The 25,300-nt window shown below is 33.4% G+C and overlaps 1 protein-coding gene across 2 annotated transcripts; it reads right to left on the bottom strand.

Annotated features, from left to right (window-relative positions):
* Nucleotides 1-789: 789 nt before the first annotated feature.
* Nucleotides 790-25,032, bottom strand: LOC126772837 (transmembrane protein 135-like). 2 transcript variants are annotated; one of them, XM_050493438.1, is made up of 9 exons: nt 24,858-25,032; nt 22,838-22,968; nt 19,575-19,701; nt 18,346-18,497; nt 17,484-17,595; nt 12,063-12,215; nt 11,453-11,593; nt 10,572-10,738; nt 790-3,272 (listed from the first exon to the last, which is right to left on the bottom strand). In XM_050493438.1, exons 1-9 carry the CDS (start codon nt 25,026-25,028, stop codon nt 3,212-3,214), a joined length of 1,215 nt encoding a protein of 404 aa, XP_050349395.1. In that variant the 5' UTR covers nt 25,029-25,032; the 3' UTR covers nt 790-3,211. The 2 variants fall into 2 exon arrangements, with proteins under 2 accessions (XP_050349395.1, XP_050349396.1); XM_050493439.1 differs by lacking the exon at nt 24,858-25,032 and adding an exon at nt 23,440-24,014.
* Between the last annotated feature and the right edge of the window lie 268 nt (nt 25,033-25,300).

Raw genomic sequence — 25,300 nt, 5'->3', positions numbered from 1 at the left:
TTTGTTCTCATGGTTCACATTCACCAAAATCCCTTTACACTACTTTGTGCTATATCTTGTGTGATATATATCTAACTATATAATCTACGTGTATAAAAACATTTAAAGTTAAATTTTCAAGCAACATTTAACTAAAACCCAATATACCAAGACCAAAACAAGGACATTATGACAAATCCATTAATTTAACCCTAGAAAGATAACCTACGTCGAATCGACGTGTGTCAATTTGTAAAAACGATTTTACTCGATCTCGTTTCGCGACAAAGCAGCCATTTTTTCAACCGACTCCGTAGTACCCAAGAGCTCGCAGGATACATACTATTAGTGGTCGTCGATGTTATTAATGTTTTTGACATATTTTTCCGATTATATTATTATATTTATTTAACTTTTACATAATTCTTTTTTAGGCTTAGTTGGTTAAAACAACATGATGACGTCACAAAGTAGGTTAGGGTTAAGCGAATATACCGACTTATTACATGAAACAAGCGAAGAAGTGGTAGACAAACCCAACAGAGAAATAGAAAATAAGACAATGTACGCGTTATAAGTTATAAGAACATGATATTGCTTTGCCAAGAAAGAGGAAATACTGCTCATTTTGTTCTTGAAAAATCAGAAGGATGATTAAATCATGTTATAAGTGTAAAAATCTTATATATGGTAAACATTAGTTTAGGGCTTGTTCTCATTGCCTTTAAGGTTGAAGCTGATTAATTTTGATTTTTTTTATTATTAATTACATACAGAAATCATAAGAAAAACGATGATTATATGACACACAACTTTAAATTATACACATTAGAAAAAGATCTCAAATTTTGTGTTCTTTTTTTTTTTTTGTTTTTATGCTTCTAGTATGTTTTTGTGATTCTGTTTTACTCTAAGTATATAAAATTCCTACCATATTTTTATTTTATTTACATAATGATAACATAGACAAACCAATATAATGCATAAAAATTGCCTAATATACACCATTCGAGATAAAATGGATGCCTTCAATCAGTGCACACGTCGAAGCGACGTATGGTATCTATACTTTACTATATAATAAGGTTATTTTTCTAGGGTTAAAATCTGTACTAAAATACTATTTTCCTCTATAATAGCTGTTACTATTATTACAAACGACACAAACGCTGACAAAAATTCATGTCAATATACAACTCTATGGTCTTCTACTTAAGGATTAAATTCCCTATTGAAAATTATTGCAATTATTACAAAGGCTTCTGTAACTATTATTACAAACGACACAAACGCTGACAAAAATTCATATCAATATACAACTCTATGGTCTTCTACTTAAGGATTAAATTCCCTATTGAAAATTATTGCAATCATTACAAAGGCTTCTATCAATACGATAAGAATGTCATAAGTTAAAAGATAATAAATCACTGCTGCTTCGATGAGTCTAATTTATCCAACTACGGTGTAACTTAATAGGGTTAATTGTTTAACCAACAGCAACACAATATTAATAATTAAACTTGTAGTGTTGCCAATTTCAAATGATCTAAAATCAAATATAAATGCCTTATATGTTAATTGTTATAATTAAGTAAGTACTAAGTCAACCGATAGCTTTAATATTTTTCGAATGGTATTAAATTTTATATAGGAAACAATATAATGTAATAATCGGTTGTTAATAGATTAGGCAGTATATCTATGTTGACTGAAGGTCTAGATAAAAAATTACAATTTTATTTCTCGTGTGATTAAATACAAAATTTTATTTCAAGCAGATTATTTGTATCTTTCAATTTCATCTGTACAAAAATTATAATAACTTAAGTTACTTTTTCTTGACTACTTAGGTTTATTCGTGACGTGACTTGGTATTGGTGACAGCAGTTTTAAAATGGCCGTTTAGACAAAAGCATGTCGTTCAAGAAGATTTATGTTATATTATTGACAACTTAACTTTATTGCCATGTCACCAACCATGTATACAATTGTATTTTCTAAATATATATATTATTAACAATTTAATTTTTTACAAAAAAAAAAATCAATCATACAAATCAAATGTAGCACCTAAATAATACAAGAACAACAATATATTATTTTATACATATTATTAATACCGGCCTTACTTATAAAAGTTGCTTAACGACTGTTCAGTTAAACACTGATTTATCTCTTTCTACCATCATTGATTTGACATTCGAAAGAAGAAGACACAACATTTATAAGTGAGGTCGTAAATATATTAATCCACACACGGAAGATATAATATGTGATTTACAAACCCCTAAAGAATTATATCAAAAAATGCGACTCAGCTAAAATTGAACTGGCAACCCTTTAATGTATCATCCTGTCACTCAAGTTTTGCACATTTGTTTTTTAGACACGATACAATTACCTTTTAAATAGATCTTTAACAGATAACAGATGACGTTACGATTGCTTCATCGTACTAAAAACATAGCTCATAAGTCAGTATTTATGATCTTATCGCCAAAAACGATGCTCTTTGAAGCGACATACGTACAAATAATAAAAACTTCGTTTTTACAGTCCTTGTAAGACCAGTGTATTGACCTTTGAAAACGTCACTGTTAGAGCAAAAAGTCGTTTGTCGCATTTGTGTACTTTTACAATAGCGCATAAATATCTGTTGTTTTTTCGTATTTTTATATGAAATATTAATAGATTTTTTCCATTGTAACTAAGTGCATATAAGGTACATGTATCGTAGCGTTTTCAAATCACAATAATTGCATTTTTATTACTCATTTAACTTTGAAATTGGAATTTATTTCATTGCATTACTCACCTTATTTCGGAAAGTTCAGATTTTAAAGTCTGAAATTTATTTTTACTTACGACCGTTTGCGTTCACAGTAGCGATACTTATACATGTATACATATACTCTATTTCAATCGAAGAAAGAGAAAAGATAAACAACCCTTAGGTTAACATATTCCACGCCATTTACTAATAATTTGAAACACCCTTTTCTTGGGAATCCATAGTGAATATCATAGATTATTCTAGATTTCGACAAAAGATGTCGCGTCAATTCGACGTCAAAATTGTTTTATTTCTCTTTAGTCCTCTTGTGATTGGAATAAATTATAGATATAAACACATTTCGCTTGCATTCAGCGGAGTCACAATTTTTGATATAATTTTTTTAATTTTATTTAAACTTAATTGTAATCAAATGTGATTATTTAACTATCGACTTCATTCATACCCACCGGCGGCTCTTATCTTTTGTATAAACGCAGCTTGGACTTCATCAGCTCTGAAGGAGAAAATCTTCAATTAGCGCACCGTTATAATTACAATAATACATATTTGTGACATAGTTGTTCTCGAGTGTATGTGAGAGGAGCCGTGGGTTACGTCACGTTAGAAACTCCCACGGCTACACGACGATGAGTAAATTAGAAAAAAATATATATAACACATAAATACATAATATATAATCGTATATAATGATTACCATTTGATATTCACAAACAACGGAACGAAACAACACAAGTAACAAAAACTCGAAATGTCACACAATATAATAGTCTAAGAAAAGTCCTTAATTATTTTGTTATTTTAGAAAAACGAATATACAAGTGATGGATTTACAATTGAGGCTTGAGCCTAGGACGGTAGATTTGCAGAGCGGCTAATTTAGGGACCAATTTTTTTAAATTATGTTCGTTACAACTGAGACCGTGTAACCAAAGTCTTAAGAGCTTATCAATGATTTTTCGTATATCCTTTTTAATGTACTTACGAGCTATATAAGCTATTTTTTGTGGAATCTAAATAAAGGGACAAAATCTCAATCTGAAGTATAGCCTATACTTGAAAAATATTTAAATCCGCTACTGATATATACACATACAACTAAACATAATTGATCAGTATAAGGATGTTATATCCAAAGTGTATCGAGTAAGTAAAGTGTTTTAAGTTAGATTGAGGATAGTCTTTCGTAATAAGTCAATTTGTTGACGAGAATATTATCACGATTTCTGAATCAAGACAATATTATATCGCGGTATTTCCATCTTAATTCCTGATAGAGATCACAGTACAGTACAGTACAGTAACAGCCTGTTAATGTCCCACAGCTGGGCTAAGGCCTCCACTCCCTTTTGTTTTTGAGGAGAAGGTTTGGAGCTTATTCCACCACGCTGCTCCAATGCGCGTTAGTGGAATACACACGTGGCAGAATTTCAATGAAATCGGACACATGCAAGTTTCCTCACGATGTTTTCCTTCACCGTCAAGCTCGAGATGAATTATAAACACAAATTAAGCACATGAAAATTCAGTGGTGCTTGCCCGGTTTTGAACCCACGGTCATCGGTTAAGATTCACGCGTTCTAACCTCTAGGCAATAATAGAGATCACATTTCGTATAAATAAAACATTTGCCAAAGTTCCCATTATTTTATCATTAGTTGGCCTTATTCCTATATGTTTAATATAAAAATAATATAATAATATAAGTTTATTTCATCATCGTTTGGAATCCCCAATTATGTGAAGAGCTTTCTTGTTACGGGGTATTTTACTTTTTTATATGTTTTGAAGAACATATAACATTCTAAGGTCCGAAGATAAGTATAGACTGTCTTTATTTTGGGTAGACCTTTACTCCAATCCTCTTTGGGTATGAATTACTAGGATGAGTTGGTTTTCTGCCTCCGTATAGTAAAGACACTAAATTGATAGTATGATATAGTATGATATAGTAATGCGATTGTTCGAACAATTTGCAATAATATTTTATAACTGTCACTTTGATTAAACGTTACTGCTCGCCACGTTGATCGTAAAATTGATTTATATAATATCAGGTCCTTACATATGAAATTAGCGTTTTGTCGTACTGACCACTTTGATCTGAAATATCTCCTCTTCGGTTAAGAATTCCAAATTCAAATTTAAGAATTCATTTAGCTGGTACATTTGAGTTTTGAAAACAGTCATTCATTTGTTTTTTCCTCATTATTTTTTCTTTGGCATCGCTTATCAACACACAATAGAAAACATAAAATATCGGTATATTTACGAGTACGAGTTCTACCGTGGCACCAGTGCTGCAGAAACAGCTCGAAGGATTAATGATGTGCACGGCGCTGGTGTCGCAAAAGAAAGCACGGTACGTTTTTGGTTTCAACGTTTTCGTTCTGGAAATTTCGACCTATAGAACCAATATTATAAAAACCTTTCTCAATAAATCTAACGCAAAATTATTTTTCAAATCAGACTTACCGATTATGAGATCACATCATTCAAGCTATAAACGAAATCTTTCGCTTTATACATTACTGGCTTGTTCCAACAACTTGGTACGAATAGTAGAGTTAAACAAAATTGGTTTATATTATAATACAATATGTATTATATACTATTTGTTTACGTGGCACACACACACATCAGTAAAGATCCCAGTTGGTATCATTTTTTCCGACGTCATCAACATTCAACGTCATAATTCAACGTATTATCGCAAAACCATAATGAATTATACACCAAAACTTACTTCATTAATCAATCCGTCTATAAAAACCTTAAGAAAATTCGTTCAATAGTTTTTGAGTTTATTACATTCGGACATACAGACAACAGACGTCGTGGGGGAGTTTGTTTTATAATATCTAGTGTGTAATAATAATTAGAACAAACGGAAGATCACTTAGATATAAAACTTTACGTATTATTATTTTTTTTTTATAGAATAGGAAGGTGGACGAGCATATGGGCCACCTGATGGTAAGTGGTCACCAAACGCCCTTAGACATTGGCATTGTGAGAAATGTCAACCATCGCTTATAGCCAATGCGCCACCAACCTTGGGAACTAACAACAATGAATAAGTTATACAACAATGAATAAGTTATACAACAATGAATAAGTTATACAACAATGAATAAGTTATACAACAATGAATAAGTTATCGGAACTGGTGGATCACTCAGCTTACAGTCATTCGGACATCGATTTTATAACCCGCGTGGCCCCTAAAAACAATGATTCTAAAAAACCAAGACCCGTAATTATTCGATTTTTGTCTAGATGGAAGAAGGATGATTTCCTTGCTAGATTACGAGCAAAGAAGAATATCAGGGCTTGCGACCTTGGCTACGTGGGAAATACTAAACGTGTTTACTTTAACGATCATCTAACAAGTGCTAATAAGGCGCTTCTTCGTAAAACAAAAGAAATAGCTCGCGATAAAAAATATACGTATATTTGGGTAAAAAACTGTTCTATTATGGCTAGAAAAACTGACACTAGCCCAGTTATTCATATACTTAACGAATGTGATTTAAAAAAATTGTAATACGCGCAATTAATTTATCCAACATATTATATATAAGTACGTTTGGTGGCTTCTTTATAAATTTACTAAAATTATGTTGGCTTTTCTATTTGATTGTAATTTTATTAGGCTTTGAGAGAGAGATGAAACTGCTAAATCTGTTTAAGGTTTATTCTATTTGTATAATTTTAGAAAGGAGAATTATTATAATTAATTTAGATGAAATGGTCAGTTTAAATGTATTTAGTATAATTCTTAAGTCTTATATGATTTATAAATTACTTATTTCGCAATGGTATCCAAAATAGCGATTTTGTACCAAAACGTGCGAGGTCTTAGAACAAAAACTTCTGAGTTTTTTTCGAATATATTAAATTGTGAACATGACATAATTTGTCTAACTGAAACGTGGTTATTACCTGGAATTTTTGATTCAGAAATTTTTGATAGTCGCTACTCGGTCTATAGATGTGATCGTAACTACAATGAACGTAACGATAAAATGGGAGGCGGTGTCCTGATTGCGGTGCGTAACGGACTCGTTGTCAAAGACCCTGTCTTTTTGCCGTCAAACGATATTGTTTCCTGTGACGTTTTTTCATTATGCGTAGCTTTAAGGACAAAAGGTAAGCCCGTTAATTGTAGATTTTTTTGTTGTTATTTTCCTCAGTCGGGTTCACAATTTCAAGATCAGTTGAACTTTTATGAACGTATCTCTGAATTAGTGATATTGAATCCGAAAGATATATTTTTAATAGTTGGTGATTTTAATGTTCCCAGTGCTATTTGGTCTCCTTCGTCTACATCCGCTGAGCTCTGTGAGAATATTGGAAACTCAATGGTCAATGCAATGTCTTCCTTCATGTCCTTAAATAACTTTTCCCAATATAACTTAGTCTCAAACATCAATAATCGCCAATTAGACCTTGTCTTCAGTAACTCAAATTGTAGGGTTATGCGCTGTGAAACACCTTTAGTAAAGGAAGATTTACACCATCCCACGTTGGATATTATGTTAATAGATATTAACATTAGTAGCTTTCTTAGCCCTCCTCGTATTGTTAAACTTTTTCATAAAGCTGACTATAAATTAATTAATGAATTATTGGCTAACATTGATTGGTCGGTTATTTCTGATTACTATGATATTGACACATCCGTTGAGAAATTCTATTACATAATCAATGATATAATTACAAAGAATATTCCTTCTAAAGTGGTTGTTGATCTTAATAAGTATCCAGCGTGGTATTCTCCTGCACTTATTAAAATTATTAAAGAAAAACTAAAATATCACAAAAAATGGAAAATGTATGATAATTACAGTGATTACAGTACTTTTAAATTACTTCGTGATAGACAAAAAAGGGTTGAAAAGACATGCTACGATAACTATCTTGATTTTGCGGAAAATAATATTTTGAGAAACTCTAAGTGTTTTTGGACATTTGTCAAGACCAAACAGAATACAAATGACATACCTGAGCGGCTATATTATAACGATATCTCAACAAGTGACGGTCAGCAAATAAGCAATCTATTTAATGAATATTTCTATACATCCTTTGAACATAGTACACATCTTAACAATTTTTCCTGTAACAGTCAAAATAATAGTGGATATGCTAATACAATTAATTTGACATCTGTTGATATTTCACTTGCTGATGTTCGTAAGTATTTGAAAACCTTAAATATTAAAAAAGGTAGCGGACCCGACGGTATACCACCTCTTTTTCTAAGTAAATGCTATATGACTATATCTATTCCTTTACATTTATTGTTTTGTATTTCCCTTCATACATGTACTATGCCTTCAATTTGGAAACAGTCTTATGTTGTGCCTATTTTTAAAAATGGAGATAGACATGATATCAAAAATTATCGTCCTATTTCGAAATTAAGTTCAATTCCAAAACTTTTTGAACGTATAATTTATGACAAAATCTTTCCAAGCATACGTCCCATAATTATTGACCAGCAGTATGGATTTATTAACAAGAAATCAACTGAAACTAATTTGTGTGAATTCACTGACTATGTTTTGACTGCAATGGACAAAGGATATCAGGTGGACGTTGTGTACACCGATTACTCCAAAGCGTTTGACAAAATCTCTCATTCTATCTTAATAGCAAAAATGGAGTTCATCGGTGTACATGGTGACCTCCTTAGATGGATCAAGTCATATTTATTGAATAGAAGTCAAGCCGTTACTGTGAAAGGATATTGCTCATCTTTTCTACCAGTTCCATCTGGAGTCCCTCAAGGCTCACATCTTGGACCACTGTTTTTTAATATATATATAAATGATGTTGTTTCGGTATTTGCATCTTTTAAATTTCTATTATATGCTGATGATACAAAAACTTATAAAATTATTAAGAGTGTTGATGATTGTATTAGTCTGCAAAAAGATTTGAACTTACTTAGCGATTATTGTACTACCAATTCGCTGTTTTTGAATATAAAGAAATGTAATTGTATAACATATACCAGAAAAAGAAAAGTGATCATTTACAACTACCGATTTAAGGAAGATGATATAAAACGTGTATCAGTGGTCAAAGATCTTGGAATAACACTCGATTCTAAACTTCTTTTCGATGAACACATAAATTCCATAACTTCTAAAGCGTTTCGTATGCTAGGATTTGTGCTGAGGATTTCCAGAGAGTTTAAGCGTGTTTCAACTTTTGCTCTTTTATATAAATCATTTGTGAGACCTATTCTAGAATACGCTTGCACTGTCTGGAATCCACGGTATAGTAAATATATAGAATTCATCGAAAATATTCAGGAAAAGTTTTTAAAATATTTAAAATTTTCGTCTATAAATAATTTGAATCAAATAGAAAAGATACCGACAACTGAACAGAGACGACTTGAACGTGATATGGTGTTTTTATATAAATTGATCCACAACATATTTGATTCCCCTTATCTCCTTTCTAAAATAAATATCAAGTGTCCTCGCCCTGGTAGTCGCAATAAATCTATTTTTGATTTTCCATTGACAAAGACTAAATATGCAGCAAATGCATTTATTAATAGATCATCTAAACAGTACAATAAAACATTTATTGAATGTGATATATTTCATCTCTCCCTTAAAAAATTCAAACTGCAAGTAAAAGAAATATTATACTCTCAAGAGCCTTAATTTACTCATGCATTTTTAATTAATTAATTATAAATTGATTATTTATTATTAAATTATGTTTTCTTGATTTAAAAATTAAATTTATATTAAATTAAATTATATAAATGAATTATATAATTTCATGCACCTATTAAATATAAAAAATGTCTTGTTTTGTAATTACTTATGATTAATTTATAAATGGAAACTGTTTTGGTTTATGAATTGTTTTATATTTTTTATTTTATTGTAATTATTTCACTGTTTGTTTCCTGTACACTAAATAAATAAATAAATAAATAAGATTTTATGTCCCTTGTGCCCGTAATTACACTGGCTCACTCACCCTTCAAACCGGAACACAACAATATCAAGTATTATACCACTTGTAAATATAGCGATAAATTATCTTCATCTGACAAATGTAAACAATATTTATAAAAAGAAATAGTTAAGCAAAAATGACGTCATGTAATATATTAGCGTTGAAGAAAATTTCCTGTAACACATAAATCATTCGAAGTTGAATTTCTAATTATGCCCTTACGTCTTATATATAGGAATACAGTAACCGCCTGTGAATGTCCCACAGCTGGGCTAAGGCCTCCTCTCCTCTTTTTGAGGAGAAGGTTTGGAGCTTATTCCACCACGCTGCCCCAATGCGGGTTGATGGAATACACATGTGACAGAATATCAGTGGAATTTGACACATGCAGGTTTCCGCACGATGTTTTCCGTCACCGTCAAGCACGAGATGAATTATAAACACAAATTCAGTGGTGCTTGCCCGGGTTTGATCCCATGATCATCAGTTAAGATTCACGCGTTCTAACCACTGGGCCATCTCGGCTTTTTATAGGAATAATGTGGCTGTTACTCAATGACGCTTATACCATTGCACAGATAGAATCGAATTTTGTTTAGAAGTTTACGTTTCAAACATGAGAAACTATTTTTAAACATTAGATAGAAATAAGATAGTTTAGGATATTTCGTTATAAGTGGTATTCCGCTTAATTTAGAAGCTTATAAATTCGAAAGCATTCCTAATTATCCTTCAACTAATAACAAAAAAACGATTAACAAACCTTAGCGCCAATCGCTGATAAATACGAAACAATACTAACCTATTACTGGTGACTGTGTGCATCAAATTAATGATGTACTTGGGGCAGACGTCTTCGTGCATCACCCTCGCGTGGAACAAGAGTCCCTGACACAGGCAGTACAGTATCTCAACGAGCGGCCAGTGTTCCGGTATAGCGCCTCTTTGGTACGCCCATGAGAAGAGAATCTAAAAAATAACCATAAATATCCAATACACGAATTTCAAATATAAAGTAAAATTTATTTCATTATCGACTGCCTCGTTAGTCTATTTTTTTATATATTTTTTTTATATTCGCCGGAAGGGCAAATGACTCTACTCCACCTGATGGTAAGTGGTAGTAGAGTCCAAACGCGACGACGGCCAGTACAGACGGGAAAAACGTTCTGGACTAGCCGCCTTCGCCTTGCCGGCCCGCAAGATGCCTCTTCACGCCTCGTTTGAAGGAACCCGGGTAATAAGAGAAGGGGAACACGTGAGCTGGTAAGGATTTCCATTTTTTGGAAGTGCGACAAAGAAAGGAGTCTATTGGCGAACTTATAAGCATCTATAGCAGATCATCGGATAGCACGTAAAACCGTTGATCCTGAGCCCGAATTCTTTCCGGTCGTGTCGGATTGTCGTCCTATCGGATTATAATAATAATAATAAAATCATTTATTTCGACTCGATTTGTGATATAAAGTTCAAATGCATTTATTTTTAACAGTGGATTTAAACAATTAAAAATAAATGACGCACGTACTTATAAGTCAAGCTCTCTAATACTGCTTGTTAAATTAATTGAATTAAAACTAAATTTTAATTCAAGATATCTGGAGTATTGAGTCCGAATTAGCGGACATAAAATTATTATTATTATAATAATAAAAAGTCTTGTACATGAAAGTAAACATTTACCTGTAAGGTAGATGTTATCGGTGCCAGCGAAATTGGTGTTGAAGGAGACGCTCTGAAGGCCGCGCCCGCGAAGAATCCCGCGGTCAGAGCGTATAGCGCGCTATCTCGGCCGTTCGCTCGGCATAGCAGGCATATAACCAGCTAAACACGACATACAATGACAACATATAATATACAACGGAATAGATATGTCGAAATATTATATGACCTTATAATTATTATTTTTTACGCTTTATATAATTTTCTACAACAACAAAACTGACAACAGAATAACATTTTAATTGCATTACAATTTCCAATGTAATTATTTTAATTATACCTAATATAGTCAAACTGGAAAAAATAAATAAAAAAGTTCATATATAAATAAATATAATAATCGAAATTAGCAATTATCAAATAGACCCAAGTACGATTGTGAACAATAAATAAATAATTAACGTTACTTGATTCAAATAATTACCCTCGAAATCTGTAATGAAAAAATGAAAACGGAAATCATTTAGAATTGACTCATATTTAAAACATAATCTAAAATATATACGTTCGAGTCGCTTAAATAATAGGGTTTTTTTATAGTATTCCAACAATTAATCAAGAAAATGCTTACCCTATAAATTCCGATGTATCCACCGAAGAACAGTCCGAGCTTCAGGTGCGACAGTTTCAACGATTTCAAAGCCTTCGTTGGCGTCAGGAGCCGAGGTATGATCGTTCTTAGAGCTGTCATGAGGCAACCGACGCCGAACAACTGTGCTGCCCCCTGGTGAATTAATTGTAACACTATTTCTGATTAATACAATTAATGTTTCAACAGCCACTGGGTCATTGAGTATGACTTACCGGGGTGAAGGGGGCAATCTCGAGGCCCGTACCCAGACTGGCTTTTTGGACCAGTCAGGAAGAACCATCTCTCTCTTAATGTTTATATAATTTCATTCATTTTGTACAAATGTTTAATCTTTACATTTATTTGTAGTGTAATTTTAATAGGCTATAAATATGCTACTGTTGTTTTGTTTGAGAAGAGATTTTGGAGTTTATTTCACTGGCGGAATTTCACCCGACACATGCGGGTTGCCTCACGATGTTTTCATTCAACGTCAATATCGAGATTGATTATAATTATAAACAAAAATTAAACACATTAAATTTAGAGTGGTTGTCCGGTTGAAACCAAATTTTTCGTCTAAGATTCACGAGTTCTATGGATTTCTCAAATTTTATTCATAAAAATAATTACAACGTAACTTTAATAATATGACGTATCTAGAAAAAACATTTGATGTAACACAATAACGTCATCGGGAACGGGAAGTCCATAAAATAACATTGAATTACGAAAATAATATTTATCCTTATAGGCATATTTTTCTTATTCCAATTACTTCTTTATCCCTAACAAATGGTATGTGACGAACAGTTATCCTTATGTTAACAACAGTATATATATAGATAACCTTATATATTTTAATAATATTATACAATACGAAGCAAGCATCGATACAATGATTCATCGCATTTTAACTTATTTGACACGAATATGATTATTTTGACTGAAGATTGGATTGAAATCTTTGTATTTTAGACATTTTTATCTCAAGGATTTAAATATTGCGAAGTATTATAAAACAAAATTTACATAATACATGAGTGTATATAATGTAGATAGAATCCTGTTCCACGACCGAATAAAATATCTATTATTTGTATATTGCTAGCAACGTTCTAATCACGAGATATAGGAAACAAAATTCTACTGCAGAATTTTAAATATATGTCTTATAGTTTAAGCTGTGCGATTACCATCAAAAAGTGAGTCCAGTGGTTTACCCATATTACAATTATATTAGACAAATCAAAGGTTATATAATAATATAATAATATCCTGGGACATTTTTCACACACGGCCATCTGATCCCAAATCAAGCTTGTACAGAGCTTGTACTATAGAAACCAGACAACTGATATACTACATATACTATTTTTCTTTTCTAAATACATACTTATATAGATAATTACACCCAGACTCAGGACAAACAGACATGTTCATACAAATATCTGTCCTGGGTGGGAATCGAACCCACAACCTTCGACGTGAAAGGCAAGCATCCACCAACTACGCCAACCGGCTCGTCTCTATCTAAATATATTTTATTCAAAACCCTGTGACAATTTATGTTTTAATCGTGGACTTGACATAAACACTTTAAGAACTCACATTTTTATCCTAACAATAAGTTCAGAATGAAAATCCTATATGCTGGAGATGACGACTTCAAATATTATTAAAATCAATCTATTGGTGATAACGATGATTTTTAACAAGACATATAAACAATAGACAAGGCATAACAACAAAAAAAAAACAAACAGACACATGCAAACATATACAAAAAGTGATAATGAATAAATATTTATTTATTTAACACTTGTTGCACAACATATGAGAGAAGTAGGAAACAATCAAAGAAAAAGAAAAATAAAAAATGGTGCGCAAAGGCGGTCTTATCGCTTATAGCGATCTCTTACAGACAACCTTTGGTGAAAGAATTTTTGTAAGAGAATCATCACCAGCCGAAAGACGTCCACTGCTGGACAAAGGCCTCCCCCAAGGATTTCCACGTTGGCCGATCTTGCGCTGCCCGCATCCAACGGCTTCCCGCGACTCGTTCTAAGTCGTCGGTCCACCTTGTAGGGGGCCTGCCCACGCTGCGTCTTCCGGTTCGTGGTCGCCACTCGAGAACCTTTCTGCCCCAGCGGCCGTCGGTTCTGCGAGCAATGTGCCCCGCCCACTGCCACTTCAATTTAGCAATTCTTCGGGCTATGTCGGTTACTTTGGTTCGCCTGCGGATTTCATCATTTCTGATTCGATCTCGCAGAGAAACTCCGAGCATAGCCCTCTCCATTGCCCTTTGAGTGACCTTGAGCCTTCTTATGAGGCCCATTGTGAGCGACCACGTCTCTGATCCATAAGTCATCACTGGCAACACACACTGGTCGAAGACTTTCGACTTGAGACACTGCGGTATTTGGGATGAGAAGATATCGTGTAGCTTCCCGAACGCTGCCCAGCCGAGTTGAATTCGACGATTGACCTCTTTCTCGAAGTTGGACCTACCTAGTTGGATGGTCTGACCTAGATAGACATAGTTGTCTACAACTTCGAGTGCAGAATTTCCAACCTTGACTTGAGTGGGTGCAACATGGATGGTGATGGTGCTGAGTTCATCGAGCATAGTGCCGAGGTCTTCCAAGGTCTCAGCCATAATTACAATGTCATCGGCAAATCGAAGATGAGTGATGTACTCGCCGTTAATATTGATGCCAAGTCCGTTCCAGTCCAGAAGCTTGAAAACATCTTCCAATGCAGCGGTAAACAGTTTCGGAGATATCACGTCTCCCTGTCTTACACCTCTCTGCAGTTGGATAGGTTTTGAGTTCTGATCCTGGAGTCGGATCGACATGGTGGCGTTCTCGTACAAGCACTTTAACACCCTGATATACCGATAATCAATTTGGCACCTTTGAAGAGAATTCAGCACGGCCCAGGTTTCGATCGAATCAAAGGCTTTCTCATAGTCCACAAACGCTAAGCAAAGTGGCTGGTTATACTCCTCAGTCTTCTGTATAACTTGCCGCAGCGTATGTATGTGGTCTATGGTGCTAAAGCCTTTCCGGAATCCGGCTTGTTCGGGTGGCTGGAAGTCGTCAAGCCTTTGCTCGAGACGATTCGTAATGACTCTCGAAAACAACTTGTAAACATGACTCAGCAGTGAGATGGGCCTGTAATTCTTCAGAAGGGTTTTATCACCCTTCTTAAAGAAAAGTACCACCACACTTCTGTGCCATGCTTTTGGCGTTTGACCTTTGGCAATGACGGAGTTAAAAAGCCTCTGAAGAGCCCTGAGGATCGGTGTACCACCCGCCTTCAGAAGCTCGGCTGTAATACCATCATCACCAGGTGCCTTGTTGTTTTTGAGTTGTCCGAGAGCCATTCTAATCTCGAAAAGACTGACGTCCTGAAAATCTTCAGTGTAGTGTCGGGTTAGTCTTGCTCTGGGATCTGCAGCATGACTACTGACAGGTGATTGAGCTGTCGTGTACAGCTGACCGTAGAACTTCTCAACCTCTTCCAACAGCTCAGATCTTGACGTGACTATTCTGCCATCCTCAGTTTTCAGCCTTGTCAGTTGACTCTGACCAACAGACAGATCTCTGGCGAACACTTTAGAGCCTTTGTTCCGCTCGATGGCCTCTTTAATGCGCATTGTATTAAATTGGCGAGTGTCGCGAGTTAGAGACTTTGAAATCCGTCTGTTGATCAGCCGATAGCCGGCAGCATCAGCTGGGGACGTCAGAATCATTTTCCGTCTTTCCTCCATAAGCCGTAGGGTAGAGGCAGAGATCTTTTTGGTTCCTTTTGTACGGCTGGTCTTGAAGGTCTTAGACCCAGCCGTACGGACAGTTTCCACAAGCCTGTCGTTGTATGTGTCCACTTCCTCGCAGTCTGCTAGGCAATCGAATCGGTTTTGGAGTTCGAGCTGAAAGGCTTCGGGATTTCGGATTTGAAGAGGTGATGGTCGGAGCGTAGACTTCATCAGTCGGGACCTCTGGAGTTTAACATTGATATTTAACGAGCCTCTTACGAGTCTGTGATCGCTCCCAGTTTTGACAGCATTGATCACGGAGACGTCATTAAATATTTGTCTTCTCGTCGACAAGATGAAGTCTATCTCATTCTTGGTTTTCCCATCAGGGCTCACCCAGGTCCATTTACGCTGACCTGGCTTCTTGAAAAAGGAGTTCATCATTCATCAAGAGTCCCTCCTTCTCCATAAAGTCGGCCAACATCTGGCCCCGAGTGTTGCGGTCTCCAATTCCATGAGATCCCACCTTTAACTCATCACCGAATCGTTTGCCCAGCTTCGCGTTGAAGTCCCCCATTACAACAGTGAAATGAGTCTTGTTGGTATGTATGGCTTTAGATAAATCCTCATACATGACCTCAACCTCATCGTCGGAGTGTGTCGAAGTCGGCGCGTATACCTGTATGACCTTCAAAGAATACCGCTTGGTGATTCTGAGTATAAGGTACGCCACCCTAGCCGACACACTCTCGATTTTCACAACGTTGTTAACGAGGTACTTGTGGACTATGAACCCGACACCACCTTGAGACAGTTGATCGCCCTCTCGGAAATAGAGAAGGTTACCGGATTTCAAGATCATCGTATCCTCCCCCTGTCTTCGGACTTCGGATAATCCGACGATATCCCAGTGTAACCTGCTCAATTCTTCCTCCAGTTCGATGATCTTCTCGTCGGTCCGCAGTGTACGCGTGTTATATGTTGCCAGGGCCAGAGGTCGTCGGTGTTGGTAACACGAAATCTGCCGGGGATTCTTAGCACCCCCTGCCCCGCCGTTACCACAGCTGTTACCAAGGCTAGGAATAGCAGGGCTGCCGGGGACTAGGGGCCGTGGTTTAGTTGCGCGAATCATGAGGGGATATGCCATAATCGCCACGCTTGGCAGACGGGTTGGCGATCGCAGTAAGTTAGTCATAGTACTCAGAGAGACGCTGCTGCCCGTTCTCTGGTGTATATTCCCTCGGGTCGACTTCTACGCCCCCCACGGGATGAGATGGGGTGGTGATATTCGTCGCCGTCACCACACGGCAGCGGTAAGAGAATAGGTAAGTGCATTTACATATAAAAAGGAGATACTAAATATATAATAAACTACATACAACTACACAAATATATAATAATATCTGAGAAATAAATTACTCAGTTACATAATATAAAGTCATCCTCGACTTCCCCCCCCCCCCTTCTTGCCTCATGGTAAAGACCATTGTACTCGTTTAGTATAAAAATCTCATATTCTAATAAATTAAACACATATAATAAAAAGCAGTTCATTGGGTTTTGAATTTAATTCCCATTATTTTTCCTTGAACTCCTCAAAGAAGTTAAATACGTTTAATAGAATACGACAATATAAAATGTATATATAATTTGATATTTACCTTAAAGATGTAATTCAAACAGGGTCCTCTGTGAGGACAGGCCGGGCTCCTTCCCTCGATACCCTTAACAGGTTCACCAACTTCCTTAGAGACTCGTGGGGGAGTGAAAAACCTAAAATAAATTTAGTTTTTTTTTAAACGAACTGACACAATATTATAATAATAGTTTATTTCATCACAAAATGGCACTTTTTATTTGATTCCCTTCATTATATAATAGCAAATCCTTAGTGAAAGAACAAAAATCGTTTGTGTAGTTTGTACATAATATATACAACATATATGCAGCGAAACAGAAACTTACTTTTATTTAAAACTATTAAAATGGTTAAATAATATAATAAATAAAAACCAAGATTGGCTAGAACAGGTGAATCATAGCCGAGGTTTGCGGGTTCAGTCGAGCACGCACCATTCGAATTTCGTGGGTTTATAAATTCATCTCGTGCTTTCTTGCATTGCATGTGTGAAAGTAAAAATCGTAAGGAAACCTGCATGGATGAAAATCTGATATCTATTTTACAATACAACCCGTATTGGAGCAGCGTGGTGGAACAAGCTTCTAACCTTCCCCTCAAAAGGAGAGGATTTCGCCGAACAATCGTTTAGTGTGCTACTTTTTACTTTTAATCAATAATTTGCAAATGTACTGTTTATAGTTACATAAATAAGTGTAATATTTTATTTTATATCTAGATCAACATTTAAAAAAAGGTGTGTTCAAATTCCTTTATCATTTTTTAATTAACATAAAAATATATTTCTTTATAGTATCTTGAATTATCTTTTAATTAAGTCATTAAAATAAGTCATTAAAATATTCATTTAGTGGTTACAAAAACGAACAAAAAAAAATAATTACCAAAACAGAGGTGTACGTTTCGTATTCTCTCTTTCTAATCGCATAAGATAGAAGAAGATAGAACTACCGAACATGAATATTAGAGTTTCACGTCCAGCTGAACGGCGCCACCATCCCTTTGCTTCTAATGTCCGTAACCAATATTCAAATACCTGCAATGAATATCTTAATAATGACATCTAAATAATATAATTTTTAACTTTATTGAAATTCACATTATAATATCAACAGATAATTTTGACTCACATACACATTGGGCTCAATTTCTTATCTATGGTTTTAAATTAAAGCTACGCAATATAATTACAACAATATTATGTATGTAACACTAGGTACAGTGAATCTAGTGTTCGCTCAATGTTCGAAATTCGAACAAAATTTTTATTGAAATTTTTATAAAGACATTTAAATTTGGAATGTTTCGAATAATTGTTTTTTAATCTTATTTACATTATTATTATTATTTTTATAAATGAACTTTATCGCCTTTGCCTATTTATATCTATAGTAATATTATAAAGCTGAAGAGTTTGTTTGGTTGAACACGCTAAGGAACTTCTACTACTAGAATTCAATAATTATTTAAGTGTTAGATAGCCCATTCACCGAGGAAGGTTAAAGACTATATAACATTAAGCTACGTCCAATAGGAGTGCAGCATTAATGAAAAATGTTGCAAAAACGTATAAACTTTTTGAAAGCTTTCATTGCATGCGCTGCTTAAACGGTTAAAGTTACGCATCAATCATGGACGACGAAATTGGTTCTCGTATAAAGTTCTTTAAAAAAGTCCGCGATAGCATACGTTTCTCTTTTAAGGTTGACTCACTATAAACTTTTTTATGGTATTCAAATTTGTTCTAAAATAATACATTAGGTCGTTTTTATGAACATGAATATAACTCGGCGCGGGTTGAGGGCGTGATAGCAATTATTTCTTAACTAGTAAGTAGATAGGTATTTCCATCCTTTTAACGTTTGATTCTTTTCGTATTTAAGTAGGTAAGTGAAAATCGTTTTATACGCCAAGATTCCGAGCGCAAAATTAATAAATCTTTTCTAGGGAAACCGGCAAGGCATACCTTTCCATATTAAAATTTCTCAGATATTTTGAAATATGCCGATTCATAAATTTATAAAAACTGCAAAAACATTAATTAAGAAGGTATATTATTCAACACAAGTTTATTAGTGTTTTTAAGTATTTATTTGTATTTTAAAATACTTACCAAGTTTACAAATAAATTGACAACCAGTACTCTTCTATAAGGCGGTTCAAAGTACACAGCCAACCCGCTAATGGTGCACGGTAATAACACTGTAGCATAGTATGAAAACTGGCTAAAGAATAATTTTCTGAAAAAAAAAAATTTTAATAATTCAAACTCATTTTACTGGTGGTAGAGCTTTGTGCAAGCTCGTCTAGGTAGGTACCACCCACTCATCAGATATCCTACCGCAAAACAGCAGTACTTGGTATTGTTGTGTTCCAGTTTGAAGGGTGAGTGAGCCAGTGTAATTACAGGCACAAGGGACATAACATCTTAGTTCCCAAGGTTGGTGGCGCATTGTTGATGTAAGCGATAGTTAACATTTCTTACAATGCCAATGTCTAAGGGCGTTGGTGACCACTTACCATCAGGTGGCCCATATGCTCGTCCGCCTTCCTATTCTATATAAAAAATAAAAATATTTTACTAAAAAAAGTTACAAAATAAGATAAGTTAAATTGTATAATAGTAAAAAATATCCTAATTAATATAAGCATCAATAGCGTAATGGATAATGGGCAACCTGGCGATGAAAAAGTCGCAGGTTCGTTTCTGACCACAATATCTCAAGGCTATTGTCGTCCCCACTCCTAAAACAAGCTTTATGCTTAATCTACGATTAAACGAACAATTACGTCCCCCATCCCCCCTCACGTGCGGGCAAAGCCGCTTTCGGAAACTAGTAATAATATATACACAGAGACTTAATTAAAAGGAATAACTTTATACAAAAATATCTTGTTATATACATAACTCTACAATTATAAATAAATTATTCGGATGTGTTATTAAAATATACAATAATAAAAACAAGGAAAATGTTAATTAAAATTTTAATGCTATTAAAAATGCTAATTAAATTTAAAAACGCTAATTTAAATTATACTATAGCATTAATAACATACTTGATAAGCCTCTTCTTAACACATATAAATCTATTGTGAGTCAGGGTTGGTGCAATAAACATGTAGCAGAATTTTAGTGAAATTATACACATGCAACCTGCATGTGTATAATTTCACTCACTCCTCACGATGTTTTCCTTCACCATTAAACACGAAATGAATTATAATCACAAATTAAGCACATGAAAATTGAGCGGTGCCTGCCCGGTTTTGAACCTACGATCACCGGTTAAAATTCACGCCTTCTCACCACTAGGCCATCTCGGTATTTTATACTCAAATTTTATACTCAAAATATTTAATTTATATTTAAAGTTATCACAGGCTCACAATGTACATTCTGAAAATAACTGATACTAAATTCAATAGTCACACTCATCCAATTTTTACAATATGTATGTTAATTAAAAAAAATTGAAGATATAAGTGGATGAAATTTTGTCGAATTTTTAAACTTTTTGTATTTGTCACATCATTAAATATTTTAAGTCACTATACACATGATGGTATCTTCAGCACACAAAATAAATCTAATGGATATAATATAATGGAATAAATTTGAAGAACCTATAAGCACCCAAATAAATAATGAACTCAAAAACATAAAATTGCCAATGCTAAAAATCATATTTTTGTTTCATCTTCCACTTTTTTTCTATTATTATTTATCCGGAATGAAAATTGTTACGCCCTCAACCCATTTGTGGATAATGCAGTATATCTTTCATTAATCTCTATCTTTAGTCATATCCTTAATGATTCCACTACAATATCGATCCATTTGTTTTTCTTTCTCCTACTCACATCCACAAGCATACTACTAGCTCTCTACTTGGTATAAAACATATACAAGAACAAGAAATTCACACTTGTCACATTAATGTTCTAAATTTTAAGAGTAAAACTGAGTGAGTGCTCGTCTTATATGATATAGAATTCTCTGAAATGCACTGCATCTTTTGATATAAATTATATGTATATACTACTGGCTGGACACTTGGCCAGACGAGAAGACGGAAGGTGGACTAAAGTCGTCAAGGAGTGGTGGCTTAGAGAAGCAAAAGACCAGTGCGCAGACCACCCGCCCGATGATCAGACGATTTTAGGAAAATGGAGGGTGCTCAATGGATGCGACTAGCACAGGATCGGGAGAATTGGCGCGCCTGTGAGGAGGCCTATGTCCAGCAGTGGATTAATGTGGGCTGAATATGATGATATACTACTAAACATTTGTCGTTTTTTTAGAAAACCTCTTCTTCTTCCTGCCCTTATCCCACCATTTGAAGTCAGCACAACTTGTATTTTCCTTCCACTTCTCTCTGTCACTCGTCATCTCAGTACTCACCCCTTTCATACACACATCCTTTCTTACGCAATCCATCCATACCTTCTTCCGCCTCCCCCGTGCCCTATATCCATCAACATTCATACTCATAACCCTTCTAGTAGTTTTTTTAGAATGCCATCACAATAAAAATGTCGTCTTCGATTAGTATATATTTAACTTTATATAGGTTATTATGAGAATAATATGTTATATAAGAGTTATAAGCATACAAATTATAATATAATGAGGTAAACTATTAATATTTTAATGTAATTAGGTTTTGATAGCAAAATTATTATTTATATTTAAGACAGATAATATCAAATGTACAGTATTACTTTGAAATTACAGGATAATAAGAACCACAAATAAAATAATAATAAAAAAGTGTCAACATTCAAAACAAAGTTTCCAACCTAGAGTACTTATTTAAAAAAAATCACACATTATATAAAATATAAAAATACTTGCTCATAATAATATAAGCAAGCTTTTTTTTTCTTGTATGTACAATGAATTCATCATTATAATAATTATATCATAGTTTAATATTCTTTTTTTTTTTTATAGAATAGGTAGGGGAGTGAATGTATGGGCCACGATGGTAAGTGGTCACCACTGCCCATAGACATTGGCATTTTAAGACATGTTAATTTAATCTTGTAAAATGATGATTTAAAAGTGCTTGTAAGCCTACCTGAATAAAGTATAGTTTGATTTCATTTCATTTGTCACAGGAGACTAACACTATGTATTTAAATATGAACATTATTTATAGTATAACATATTATATTTTTTTACCTATTAGCAAACATTTTTTTTTAAATTTATCTTTAATAAAATTTTGTTATCTACTCTGTCTATTACCTTGTCTGTGACAAAAGAAAAAGTTATATATTAAAATGTAAAAATATCATATGTTTGGGGATATATACCATTATAATGTAAGAACTTTTGATTTTCCCATATATATAGACAGAGTTCCTTACCTAAATATACAATTCAATGTAACAAACGAGCTTCCAACAGTTAGACCGAAGATTCCAGATTTTAAATATAACTTAAATTGTTCAATTATATCTTTTTTACTTAATTTTTTACCCCTCATCAATATTTGTATCTGTAAGAGAATGTGCTTGTTATTTAAAAATATAAATTCAATAGCATTTATATTTAAATTATTCAACTTATTCAAGGTTACGTACAGTACAGTTTATGGAATAAATATGTCCGAATATATTAATTTAATACATTTACATACTATGCTTTCATGTTTATATATGAGTATTTATATCATAGCTTCTAACAAATATATTGATGATGTTTACTCTAAATCATTCTGATAAAGTTGTCTATGATTTAGACTTTTTTGTTATGACTAATACTTAATAAAAAATGTCAAAAATAATACTAAAAAAGGTATTATCAATATTACAGATAAGATAACCTTTTCTTTGCCTTTAATCATAGATAATTTGTGTTAATTGTACTGTGTTAAGATTTAAAGTTCCAAAAAATATATTAAAAATATATTGGTTTGATTGATGGTACTGTGAAATATTTAGAGAATGATACCTAGTTAATTACTTACAATATAAACCATAGCATAAAACTTATAACTTCCTTTTATACAACTATATAACATAGTAGTCGTAGCATCAGAACATCTATATGTCCAAGGGTGAATTAATGTATGGCACTCACAAGCGCTACAAGCTTTATCGAACCATAATTTACTGGCTTCAACCATTTTCGCTATTTACAAACACTTTTCCACAGTCAAATAAAATTAAAGTTCATGAATGGTTTTCCCTAAAATACGTTATTTATAACTGTATTTAAGATTCCACTTAAACAACACCAATATTTTTAGATATTTTTCGATTGTAGCTACTCAATGTTAACGATCGCCAGGCAACAAACACAATCACCGACTGACTGAACTGAAAAGTGAAAAGTCGGCCAATTCAAAGTTGTGAACTGGCGAATAAACGAGGAAGATGACACTGCCACTTCACCATGTAATGTATCATAAGCCAATATTTTTTAAAATGACGATGGTTTTCTGACTGGAATCCCCAAGGGTTATCTGTACTTTGTACTATGAAACCACATAAAACTGCAAAATCTGCGTATTAAATTTTATATTTCAAAATAATTATATATGTCAAATTAAGTGACAGAACTGACACTCTGTAAGGGTTGTCAAACGTCAAATATTAACCATAAATTACAAGATTCGTTCATTAAAAGCAATAAGAGACCAATGAGACAATGTTTGTCAGATGTATATAAAAAATTAAAAGAAATATAATCTATATATCTAAGACTTCATAATCTTCGGTAAAAAGTAGTGTTTTTCGACAAAGTTATTACCTAAAAATTTTGGTAAAGTGAAATACTTTTTTATAATTTTATATTTTAACTTAAATACTTTGCTTATTTATACTGGTCTTTTCTATTTTAATCTATATTTGAAAACAAAAATTTAAATACGTATTTCTGGAAAAAGTGTATAATTTTGCATTATTATAAATACTGCGTTATATTTTCTAAAGAATTGAATTTAATTTACATAGGAAATAGTTGTTATACAAAAAAAAATACCTTTGCTTGCTACTTTCCTTATCCTGCAGTGTATATAAATGGAATAATTGATTGTTTATCCTAGAAATTAAATGTATTTCTGATAATACGACTATTTAAGATTATCTTATAATGAAACGAATGATATTTTTTTGGGGAAATTTCAAAACTGCGGTTTCAAATCCGAGCAAGTATGATTGAACAATTTATCTTACTTATAATAATTTAGCTCGTGTTTTGCGGCGAATTAAATCATCGTGTAGACAATTTAAACGGGTTTAAGATAATTTATAAAATAATAAACTATAGGTCTCCCGCAAATAAGGATTGTGATTAGTTTTTTTAGTAGACGAAGAAAACAATTTTGGTGATAATTTTAAATAATTATAATTCGTTACAAATAAAATATACAAAAAAACTTACAGTGGAAAATCCATGGACAGCTAACCAAAATAATACACTCCCTTTTAAACAATTTTGTAACATACTTAAAAAAGCTTCAAAACAACTATTTGTCCATGGATGAAGTAACTCACTACATGAACTATAACGTATATGGGATGAATCTATCATGAATTTACTCACTTCAACCATTTTAAACAAGTAATATAAAAATAATGGACAAGTATATTTATCAGCTCACTAGTTTCAATAGTTATTTACTGAAACTCTTATATTGTGGCATGAATATCTGTGAACATTGTTTCGCAGTAAGTTCAGGAGGTCGATTTATGTAAATTATTGGAATGAATTTGAATTTTAAGAACTTCATAAAATACTCACACGAATAATACTATTTCTATTCGTTTATATTAATAACAATTTATGTATATTCTTTTTTTATACTCTTGTATAATTACTAGCAA

The sequence above is a fragment of the Nymphalis io genome, chromosome 13, assembly GCF_905147045.1.
Source record: "Nymphalis io chromosome 13, ilAglIoxx1.1, whole genome shotgun sequence".
Lineage (NCBI taxonomy): Eukaryota > Metazoa > Arthropoda > Insecta > Lepidoptera > Nymphalidae > Nymphalis > Nymphalis io.
Note: the sequence above shows the minus strand (reverse complement) of the source record. Positions and strands in the feature narration are given on the sequence as shown.